The sequence below is a fragment of the Pyrgilauda ruficollis genome, unplaced genomic scaffold (assembly GCF_017590135.1).
Source record: "Pyrgilauda ruficollis isolate IOZ18807 unplaced genomic scaffold, ASM1759013v1 scaffold66, whole genome shotgun sequence".
NCBI lineage: Eukaryota > Metazoa > Chordata > Aves > Passeriformes > Passeridae > Pyrgilauda > Pyrgilauda ruficollis.
The window spans coordinates 2,483,045-2,494,333 of NW_024528377.1; the positions used below are offsets into that span (position 1 = coordinate 2,483,045).

The 11,289-nt window shown below is 44.8% G+C and overlaps 1 protein-coding gene across 1 annotated transcript; it reads right to left on the reverse strand.

Annotated features, from left to right (window-relative positions):
* Positions 1 to 1,661: 1,661 nt before the first annotated feature.
* Positions 1,662 to 11,015, reverse strand: LOC121362699 (aldo-keto reductase family 1 member B1-like). The gene is made up of 10 exons (XM_041484437.1): positions 10,858 to 11,015; positions 10,434 to 10,601; positions 9,858 to 9,974; positions 8,421 to 8,498; positions 7,910 to 8,032; positions 4,763 to 4,869; positions 4,533 to 4,614; positions 3,921 to 4,004; positions 3,015 to 3,097; positions 1,662 to 2,287 (listed from the first exon to the last, which is right to left on the reverse strand). The coding sequence occupies exons 1-10, from the start codon at positions 10,921 to 10,923 to the stop codon at positions 2,245 to 2,247; spliced, it is 951 nt and encodes a 316-aa protein (XP_041340371.1). The 5' UTR covers positions 10,924 to 11,015; the 3' UTR covers positions 1,662 to 2,244.
* Positions 11,016 to 11,289: the final 274 nt, after the last annotated feature.

Genomic DNA, 11,289 nt, shown 5'->3' on the forward strand with positions numbered 1-11,289 from the left:
TAAGTCATCCAGCGAAATACAGAGAGAGCCTGTTACAATGCCACTCCACCCCGAGTGCTCTCCCTTCTGCTGTGGGGCAGTCTGTCTCCAGTAAAATTCCTACTTCCAGAATGGAAAATTTCATTTCAGACTTTCATAAAGTTGCAGTGAAATGAAAACAGAGGAAGCTAACAGAACCTGATGTACTATTTTGGAAACCCTGACCCTCAGTGTAACTCCTTGCCAGAACACACTTGTCACAAAAATGTTATTTGCAAGCAAGTCAACATTGCCCCAAACAGTTTTCTGTCACAGCTCAGACTCAGCAAAGAACATCACCTTTTCTGGCTTTTTTAGAATGCCTTAGGGCTTTTGTTTATCACATTAGACAATCTCAAAAACACTCGCAGAGCTGAAGCTTTCAGTATGTGCTTTTAAGTCCAGAATTTAAAGTGATTTATAATCAATTTATGTTAGAAGAACCAGCATTAGAGGGGCATATTGCTTCAAGTCAGACACTGATTCTTTCCTCCTCATATTTTAAGTTAACTCAATCTTGTCTGTTCAGCCTATTGTAAATTATTGTGGCCAAAAACATGTTGCATGCTAATTGTGGTCTTAGCATTACTGGAAAGATTTTTAAAAAGACTTTTAAAACTTTTCTAATAAATACTAACCATGACATTGAGAAAGCAGATTTTTTTTTTTGTAATTTTCAATCAGTATAACTCCTTTTGCTCAAAACCAGGAAACAAAGCACCTATTTCACAAATACTTTGACATCAAATTGCCTTGATGTTACATTTTGACCTGGCCAAGTTCAGTTTAAGGTTTGCTACACATTTATGGAATCACAATCCTACATTTATGCATTAACAGCCCTGGTGTCTCCCTTCTTCCATCTGTTCAGAGAGAACCCCCTTTCTGCCAGGCCTACACAACCTCCTCAGAGGGAGCACTCACATCCCAGATCTACCCAGACATCTGAAAAACTCTCACAGGAATATGCAAGAAAGCCACCCAACATTAGCCACTGCTTTTACCAGTGCCCAAATGCATTTTGTGAACAGTCTCGAGCAGCTCTCAGGTGGTAATAGCTTTAAAATCACTATGTGCAAGTATTGTGAAAAGCACAAAGGGACAAACACACCTCACGAACCAGAAGTTCAGTATCAGCCTGGTTTTCTGTGCTCCCTGAACAAAGCATTACATTTCTGATCTGCTAGCTCAATGACACAGGATTTTCTTGGAAGCCCATTTTTACTGGCATCTTGTACAACCAGAGAATTCCTTCCTGCACCATGTGCTCCCTGCTGGAGAGGGCAAGTTTTCTACTGCTTATTAAAGCAACGCTGTGTGGGCTTCAAGTCTTCTACTAGCAAAAGTATACTATCACCTCAGTAAGATAAAAACTGAATTAAACATGACTGTACTGCTTGTCAGAAGCAAACCAGTTCTATTTAAAGAGAGGCACAAACAGACTCACTGGCCACAAGCTCAACCATGAGAACAGCAGGCAGCTCCCAGGGCACATGCTAAGAAGTGAACATCAACAGATGATTTTGTGGGGGATGGTAATTTTCTTGCTTTTGTGTAATCTCTAGAGACAGCTGATATTATACAGCTGCTCCAGCATTACCACCATTAGAGCATGACTGAAATAACCATCTCATTACACACAGTAATGAAACTGTATTTTATTATAGGCAAAACAGCTTTTATATCACCAAGAGACCAGGATCTAGACACTTCTCAAAGAGCTACCCATGTAGAAATCACTTAGAAATCAACTTATACTTCCAATTACAGGGAAAATAAAAAGGTATGGAGTGTTACAAAGAAACAAAACCAACCCCAAAAGTAACCAGAAAAAAAAAGCAAACCTCATTATGCAATATTTGCCAATATCCTGGTCCTTCCAGACAATAGTCACCAGCTCCAAATCACAGTATTCCAAAATAAAAATGACTGCTTGCTTAAACTTGCTCAATGCTTTCTGCTTACCAATTCCAGACTTGCTGTTTGGCAAAAAAAATCTACTAGTCCACACAGTGTGCTCTTCAGAACCATTTCAGCATTTCCTTCTTCCAAAAAAGAAAACAGCACAAAGTCACAGAGTACATATACTGCATCTTTGTGGGGAAAAAAGAAGGGAAAAATGGGGGTGTGGAGGGGTGTCTGATGCAGTGAAAAAGCTACACAGACAACTCAAAGGCAACAGCAGAAGCATATCTGGGAAGCCTGGAGAAAGGCAGGGAACCATCTTCAGTATTCTACATTGAAAGGGTAGCCCTTGTGAGTTTTGCACCTGGAGGAAATCAAAAAGCAAAGATTATCTCACATCCCAAAGGCATTGTGTGCATCTGTAACCACTTCAAAGAACCACCAAGGAAAGAGATTTAACTGTTTAAAAGCAAAGTCTGTTTCTCTTTTCCTTGGTGACATGCTGCATTTCCAAACAAAAGGATTTTGAGTGCCTTCTGTTGTTTGGGTGATGGGACCTGGAGGTGCATGGTAAAGAACTAAATCAACGTTTTGCTATTTACTGACAGGGAGACTTTTTTTGCAGTCTTTCAAAAAAGATTTCATATCTGGATCTACACTTCCAAGTAGCAAATCCTCATGTTATAGTTTTAATGTTCATCTACCTTCCCAACAACTCCTGAAGAACACACAGATTCTGTAATGTACTTCAGATAAAACACCACAAGCAAAGCTAATGAAGATTTAAAGTCTGCATCATGCTCATTCCTTGCAACATGGACAAAAAAATTACAAATAAGAAGCCTCCTGTTGCAATTCCAGCTACAAAGAGTTTCTTGGCAACTGAACTGAAGTTTGCTCAATGCTCATCATGTTTCGGTTCACAAAATAAACATTTAAAAAAAATCTTACTCTGGAAAGTTATTTTGAAGACAACCCCTTTGAAAACTGAGTTTGCATATCCTGAATTTCAGTCAAGACTACCATCTGTAGCTTCATTTACTGAACTATGTGATAACTTAATAGTTTAAAGGAAAGGAAGTGCCACTTACACAAACATTTCACAGGCTCTCCAGTTTCTATTAAAGCTGAGAATAGTTGCCATCTCCTCTTTAGTCAATTCAAAGTCAAACACCTAACAGGAGAAAAAGCCAGAAATCACCCTTTTGAACAAATCAGCGCTTGTAATTAAAAAAAAAAATTAGGAAAAAAATAACAAAATTAAAGAACAAGTCCGCAGTATAGGTGCCTGTTGGAAGTGACTGCTTCAAAAGGGAAAGGAAAAAGACAAGACCCCCTGAATTTCTGAGCCTCCTCTAGCTGGAGTGGGAGAGGGAGGTGAGCAAGCAGAGGCAGGAATTATAGACTCTCAGGTTGCAGTTACACATGCCAGTTGCTTGAAGAAGTTTGGGAGCACTGTGTAGCAGAATGCCTCCACCTCCCATTTGTGAGGGATGCATCTCTCTGTGCTAAGCCAAAGTAGCAGCTGCAAGACCTCCATATTCCACCTAAAGCCACTGAGTGTTTGGAAGCAAAATCCTAATACTGGGTCCAGTCCAGGACCGCTAAATCCAGAGCAGCAACATGGTTTATGGACACCAGGACTATTTCCTCAAAAGTGCTTCCTCTACAGAAGACTTTTGGGGTGTGCTACTGCACTCAGTCCCCAAATAAGCTGTCAAATGACTCATTCACATGACACAGAACAGGAAGAATCACAATGTAACTGCTCAGATGATCTGGATAGAGTGTTTCCCAAAGTTTTGGTCACTCCTGCTCTCCCACTGTAATTTTAAGTTCAGCCCTCAGGAGACTGTAGGTAAACACATGGAGGAAAAGGCCAGTCCTCTTGTCAGAGGAGCACCTGGGAAGGTGAGAAAGGCTCACTGCTGGCTGTGCAGGGAGAAGCCAAGCCATCCCTGGACATGCCCTGCACTCAGCTCACTGCACTGACTCACCTGGAAGTTCTCCACAATGCGCTGTGGCGTGACGGATTTGGGAATCACAACCACGTTTCTCTGGATGTGGAACCGGATGAGAACCTGCAAGAGGCACATCACTGCATCAGAGAGGGGATGGCTCCTGCTCCATGCAAGCAGAGCCTGTTCAGCAGTTATTTACTGTCAATGGTACACTTCAGCAGATTTAGCTCACTCTGTGGAGCTGCTTTTCAAATTTTACCTGAATTCTAAAAGCACTTCCTGAAGTGCACATAGAGGAGTGGTGGAATCCCACAAGGCTTCCTTTCTCTTCTCCCCTGCAATTTAGTGACACCCAATTCCTTTCCTTCTCACCCAGATTTTGAGTAGACTATTAAAATGTTCCCTTCTTTGCAACAACACTTGAGATGGCAAGACAAACACAGCAGCATGTGAAGATGCGTCTAGAAAACATTTCTTGTGATGATCAGAGCACCCTTGTAAGCACGCATGGAAGGCCACATAAGGAACAAACCTGCATTGCTACCTAACACCACAGGTGACAGGATGAAGAGCCAGCCTGTCCTCTACATTGTCATTAATTGTCCTTCATGCTGTGCTACAGGAAGGGGTACTCTGGCACCTACCCACCTGTGCTGGGGTTTTGTTGTGCTTGGCTGCAATCTCCTTGATCTTGGGGTCATCCAGCAGGGAAGGATCCTCGGGCTTAGCCCTACACAGAGGAAAAAAGATCAGTGGCAAGAAACCTCCATAGGTCCAACCTAGTAAAGATCTGTATCTGGACGAAAAATTAATGCTGCACATGTAGTCTCAGTGCTTCCAGAATAATCCACGCCAGCTCCCTGGCAAAGCAGCCTTACCATGGTCTGTCAGGAGAGCCAAGGGGGCTGTATGCTGTCACAGCAATCCCTTTGGATTCACAGTACTTGATCAGCTTCTCCTGGGTAAGGTATGGGTGACACTCCACCTGCCAACATAAAGAATATAGAGACTGACAGTGACTTAACTGCTTTAACATGTTCCAGGGATTAATTTAATCCAAGGTTGACTTTTGTGCTAACTCAACAGTCTCTAAGCAATGTTATACAGTTTTTATTTTCTCTAAGCTCCACCCCCTTACTACTATTTATAGCAGCTCTCCTTGCAGTGAAGGGTCCAAGGACTGTGACAAAACTTAAAACTTTGATCCAGAGCATCTCCAGCATATGGGTGACCAGCTACACAATTGCTTCAATGGGACAGTAAAATGCACACCCAGGAGAGCTGTAAAATCACAGCCATAGGATTGCAGACCAAAGTTCTTTTTTCACCCCTAATTAAACATATCATATTTTTTTACAGCTACCATATTAACTTCAAGGTCAGCATTGTTTCATTAGTATTTCTTTGCTCTGTGTCAATACTCACACTAAACACCTCTAGCCTGAAGATGGAACAGGAACTGTTCACGTGTCAGGAGGCAGTGAATGAGCATGAATATTTGATACTTTGCACAGAGGGACTTTCAGGCTAGCTGCACACCAGGGAGCACTACTTCTCTTTCAGCAGGCAACAGCAAGAACCCTTTGGACTACGCTGCCATTTGAGCCTCCTGCAGCTGCACTCTGAGGGCAGTCCCTGGAAACTTGTGCTGCTGGCAGGTGGAGCAAGGCAGTGCAAAACATGGAATCAGTTTACAGCCTGGAGCTCTTTATTTGTGGTTCTAGCTGCCTGCTGTTATCAGAGGCCTGCATGCCTCTTTCCCCTCTGAGACATGCTGGAATATTAAACAGAACAGAGAGCTCCATTTTTAGGACACATTATACATATTTATTTTGCTTCAGCAGTTGCAGAAAGACAGCTATTTTAGAGTAATAGAGCATTCAGTTTTCCCAACTATTCAATAAGTAGAATTTATGCAACATAAGCAAGGCACCCTCACCTCTCCACTAGCACTCAAGTTGAAAAATTAAATTAAGTACTAGCATCATTGTTATGTAATTACTACCTTGCCAAATTAATTTCTCACTACAATTGAAACCAACACATCCTGGCTGCAGTCAAATAAAGAATGGGAATGACAAGAAAGACAGTGGATTCCATGTGAAATATCTGCACAGAGAAAGTGTTTTCAGGAAGCACTCTCACTATTAGCCCAACTAGTAAGTGTTAGTAACAGCAAGTTTTCAGGCTTGCAAGCATTTCTTCAGAAGAGTAGTTTATGAAGGACAGGGACCAAAGACCCAACACTTTGTGCTAAACCTGATTATAGTCAATAATCATTTAGAGCCTGAGGGCATTGACAAGTATGAGAGGTCCAAGATCAGTGACCCCTATGCCAAAGATAAGGTAATTAATATGATAATAATGATATAAATGATATTATATAAATAATAATAACGTAATTGTCATATAGTGACCATGGCAACAAGGTGTGGCAGATGTTGAAAGGTTACCATAAAACTTGTACTAAGTTTTCTGAAAGTGCTTTGGGGCAGATAACGCTCAAGTTACCACAATAAATTACCCAGTTTTACTAATCCAGTATCAGTAATTGACTAGAGTCCTTCAAATACCATGAGAGTCAAGGTCAACTCCAGGCAGACCCCACTGGGGTCTGTCCTGGGACTTGTCCTCTTCAGCAACCTGTGCCAGTCTACAATCACGTCCATCTTGAAGATGACGTCAAACTGGGGAACGACCAGCCAACACACTCAAGGGCAGGACTGCCTCTGCAGCAGGACCCATTCAGGCAGAAACAAGAGGCAAACAAAAACCTAAAGGAACTCAATAAGGCTGCACACAAAGCCATGCACCTGGGAAGGAAAAGCCCCTGGCAATAGCACAGGCTGGAGCCTGACTGCCTCTAAAGCAGCCATGCTAGAAAGGACTTGGAGGGGGTCATAACAGACTGAGCAGGACATGAGCCAGCAGTGAGCCCTGGCAGCAGGAACACAGCCAGTAAATTGTGAAAAGTGGTCATTTGCCTCTACTCATCCTTTCCAGACCACCTTCATAATAGTCTGTCCAGTCTTCCCCTTCCCAGCTCCCCTCAGCAGCAGAAAGACTGACAGACTGCCATCAATCCAGCAGAGAAACTCCAGGATGGGTAAGGGCTGGAGAACCTGCCATATTGGGAAGGGCTGAGAGAGCTGGGCTTGTTTGCCTGGGGAAGGGAAGGCTTCAGGTCACCTAGTAGTAGCTTTTCAGTACCTAAAAGGAGTCATTCAAAGACAAGCCAAGCTCTTTAGTGGTGCTTGGAGGAAGACAACAGATGCAAGCTGAAAACAAGAGAGGTTGAGACTGGATGTAGGAGAACTCCCCCTCCCTGTCATACACTCGAGGGGGTCAGGGAGCAGAGCACACTGCTTAGGGAGGCTGTGCAGTCTCCATCCTCACAGGTGTTCAAGATGGATAAAGCCCTGGACAACCTGGTCTGATCCCAGGGCTGATGTTCCTCTGAGCAGATCATCTCCCAAGGTCTCCTGCCACCTGAATTTTCCTAAGATTTCATTCAAGTGCTGTCTATAAAATTTCTACTCTATCATCCACCACCCTGCACCTCCATCTCCTCCTAACCCTCATTAACTCTTGAGTCCATAAAGCATGTTCCTGATCAGTTCCCTCAGTCACATGCAACAGGAACTGGCTTCTCCACAGAAGTGCCATGAAAAGGTCATCCAATTCTCTCTATATATATACATCAAGCCTTACTCTACTGCAAGGAAGTTTTTAGAGCTCATCTGAGTTCCCCCTCCTTGCCTCCTACAACGAGGGATTCTCGAGCTGGTCCTTGCCAGATTTCCAAGTAGTGGCACAAAGTTCTTTTTATGAACCAGCACCTTGGCAACCAGAAGCAGCTGGAGAGTGAGATTGAAGAATATGTAGTGTCTACTCCAGTTTTTTTTTTTTTCTATAACCTTATTTCAAAATAAGATCTATGTCATTTGCTTTAAAAAAACCCCAACAAATGACCACACAAAAAAAGAACACCACCAAACATTTGCCTCTGCCACTTTGCAGCTCACCTGATTATTTACAGGTTTGTGCTTCAGTCCTGGCTTGTTCAAGATTCTTTCAATCTGCTCGTGGTTGAAGTTGGAGATGCCAATGGCTTTTACCATGCCAGCATCCACCAGCTCTTCCATGGCCTGGCAGAAAGAAGCACAAAGTCAGCATCTACTAGATAAAGGAAGGGCCTGAATGCACATGCTTCCTGACATGCCTTGTTCCCTTCATAAGACACCTAAATGAAGTGTTTAGATTTTTAGAGTTCAAGCTTGAGGAAAAAAAACCCCAGAGCACTGGTGTATATGTGCCATGCTTCCCATACTCAAAGGACTTATTCTTTGTGATTATGGAAATTCACAGCAAGTTAGAAGAGGAAAATGATTAATTGATACACAACAGCTTGCTATTGTACCACTGAGCCTTTCCAAGTAATTCCAAGTACATGAGATTGCCTTCTGTTCTCAGCAGTCTCTGATGCTCTCATTACCTTCATCAGTCCAAACTTTCTTCTGCTGTGGCTGGACTTACCTCCCATGTGTCTAGAATATCTGTGTTGCTGGAGATAGCAATGCCTTTGTCATCTACAGGGAACAGGTCCTCTCCTGCCTGTCAGTGAGAGAGAAATTGCTTGAAACACACATTATTGGGAGGGTGGGTTAACACCAGCTGAAGCCCATGAGCCTATAAACACTTATTACACTAATTATCTACATATGTATTAGACTTGAATACTCACTATCTATAGTCTTCAGTCTTGTCTTTTTTGTGTTCTCATGGTACTGTGGTGGTTTTTCTGCCTACAGTCAAGCCAGTAAGGACAGATAATTCTGATGGGCACTGTGTCCACTGGCTCATATGGTGAAACTTAAGTCTCCACTTGTAACACAGAAAGTAGAATTATAGCCACTTTACAAAAATACACAGTTGTTACCTGCTCATAGTGAAGTGTTTTAGTGAAATGCATAATAATAAGGATCCACTTAGAACTTGGAATATGTTCACCTTACACTGGACCAGATTTCCTGACAGGTCTTTCATGGGGAGTCTCATTGTTTAAGCTGCTGGCACAGGGAAGGTTAGAACACTCTGTGTCCCTTTTAGGACTATCTGCCAGGTGTCAGCTTCATTCAAAACCAGTTATTTTCTACTCATTCATTATTTACACCACAACACATTTTCACTTTGATAGTTCTGTCCAACTAGTTCTGTATGTGAAACTGATTTTAAAAATACAGATGTCATAAAGAACAGTTCATCTTGGTAGCAAGAGGTAGAGAGAAAATCTTGATCAAGTTCTCACTGAAAGCCTAAGCTTGGACACATTCAAACTGACACATCAGTTCCTTTGCAGGCATACAGTGGAAGAGTTAGGAACTAAAAAGTTTAATTCTAGAGCCTGTGGAATGCTAAAGCTCCTATAGCAAAGATCCAAATAAAGGAGCTAAGGCTCCTATGGCAAAAAAACCAAAGCTGGATTGTATTTAAGGACTCAGTGGCTAAAGACAGGAACGAAAGACAAGCAATCTCGTATTAGCAATCTCTTATTCTGTGACTCTGTAACATGCAGAGGAAAGAACTTCTGTCAGACAGCAAAGTACAGCCCTCTTCCCACAAAGTGGGTACCACACTGAGTGTAACTTTGGATTTGCAGAAGACAACACAAGCAATCATCAAACAGAAAGAGATATAACTTCTGTTTCCAGCAGGGAAACCCATTCCTAGGGTTCAAGGTCTGCCTCTTCCATGACCAAAAGGGCAGCAGATGCCATGCAAGCAGGCATCTAAGAGGCAAAAATCAACAGCCTGGCTCACATGGCCACAGTAAAGCTGAGCACCAGAGCAGTGCTGTTACACAATACACACAGAATGATCTGTGCAACTGAAGCAATCACTGGGCTATAAAGCCATAGAGCTCCTCATAAGTGCCACTCACTGACAAAGCCAAGGCCACTGCTGTTACTGTACCTTCAAACCAAGAGGCCAGTGGATGAGGTACAGATCCAGGTAATCCAGTTTCAGGGCAGTAAGAGTCTTCTGGCAGGCTCCCTTCACCAGATGCTTCTCATGAAACGTGCACCACAGCTGGAGACAAAAAGCCAAGGCACATTGTGACCTCTTGGGTTAAAGCTCTTGGAACTCTTCTGTACTGTTCAGCAGGGTGCCTGTCCCCTTGGGAAAGGGATGTGAAACCAGGTCATCCCACAGCTCTTCAAGTGGGGCTGTTTTGTGAGCAGGACTGGCCCGTGATACTGGGCAATGTGTGCACTGGCAGCACACATGACTGCACGGTGTCCTGGCAGATAGCAAAAGTAGTCTTGTTTCACTTATTAAGACTAAAGCTGAAAGCATCACCCACATTTGTGGTATGGACCCTGCATAATTCTCAATACAGGATGAGATAAAGCAGGAATCTCAGGACTGGCTTAAGTGATGCTCTGAATTGTTCCACTCTGCACAACAGAGAAGGTAAGTAAAGAAGCGGGGGTTTACTTTAAAATAAAAAGGTATCCCCTGGTATATCCTATATCACAAGACCCCTACCTTACTGACGACAAAGAGATCCTCTCGCTTCACAACGCCTTCCTTGATTTTCTGCTGGATCCCTTCCCCAACTTCGTTCTCATTCTGGTACACATAGGCACAGTCGAGGTGGCGGTACCCGGCATCGATGGCAGCCGTCACCGCAGCTGTCACCTTCCCTGGCTGGGACTGAAAAAAAGCGATGGCAAAAAAAAACCCCCGCTCATCAACACAGCATCGAAGACCTCTCTCATGGCAAGATAAAACTGAGAAAGGCACCGCATCCAAAGCAAGCCCCAGCTAAAATAAAGCCAAATCCCGGCGGCGGCCTGGCCGGGTGTCGGCGGCGCCGGCAGCGCTCGCGGGGCCCGAGCCGCGCTCCTTCCTTCCTTCCCCGCTCCCCATCGCCCTCACGCCGCCAGCCCAAGGGAGCGCCTCCCGGTACCTTCCACGTGCCCAGCCCCAGGATGGGCATCTTGGCCCCGGTGTTGAGCTGCACGTAGCTCGCCATGGCCGCGCCAGCAGCACCACGGCTGCAGCGGCCGAAGCCCGCGCCTTTAATAGCGAGCGGGGCCGGGCCCGCCCCGCCCGGCGCGGGGCTCGCGGGGCGGCGCCGAGCCCGGGGCCGCGGCCGGCGTGCGGAGCAGGCCGCGACTGCGGCTCCGTGCTGGGGGATCGGCCCGCAGCCCCCGGGCTGTGCTCACCGCACACGGACAGTCCCGCAGCGCCTCATCCCCGGGGCGGGGGTGACACAGGGGACGTGGGACACAACTGTCCCCGCGGCCCAAGGGCTGAGGCACGCTGAGCGCCGTGTCCCCGCCACAGCGGGGGTGGGCCCCGCTGGTCCCCCTTGCCGGAGTCTTGTGGCCCTGTGTGC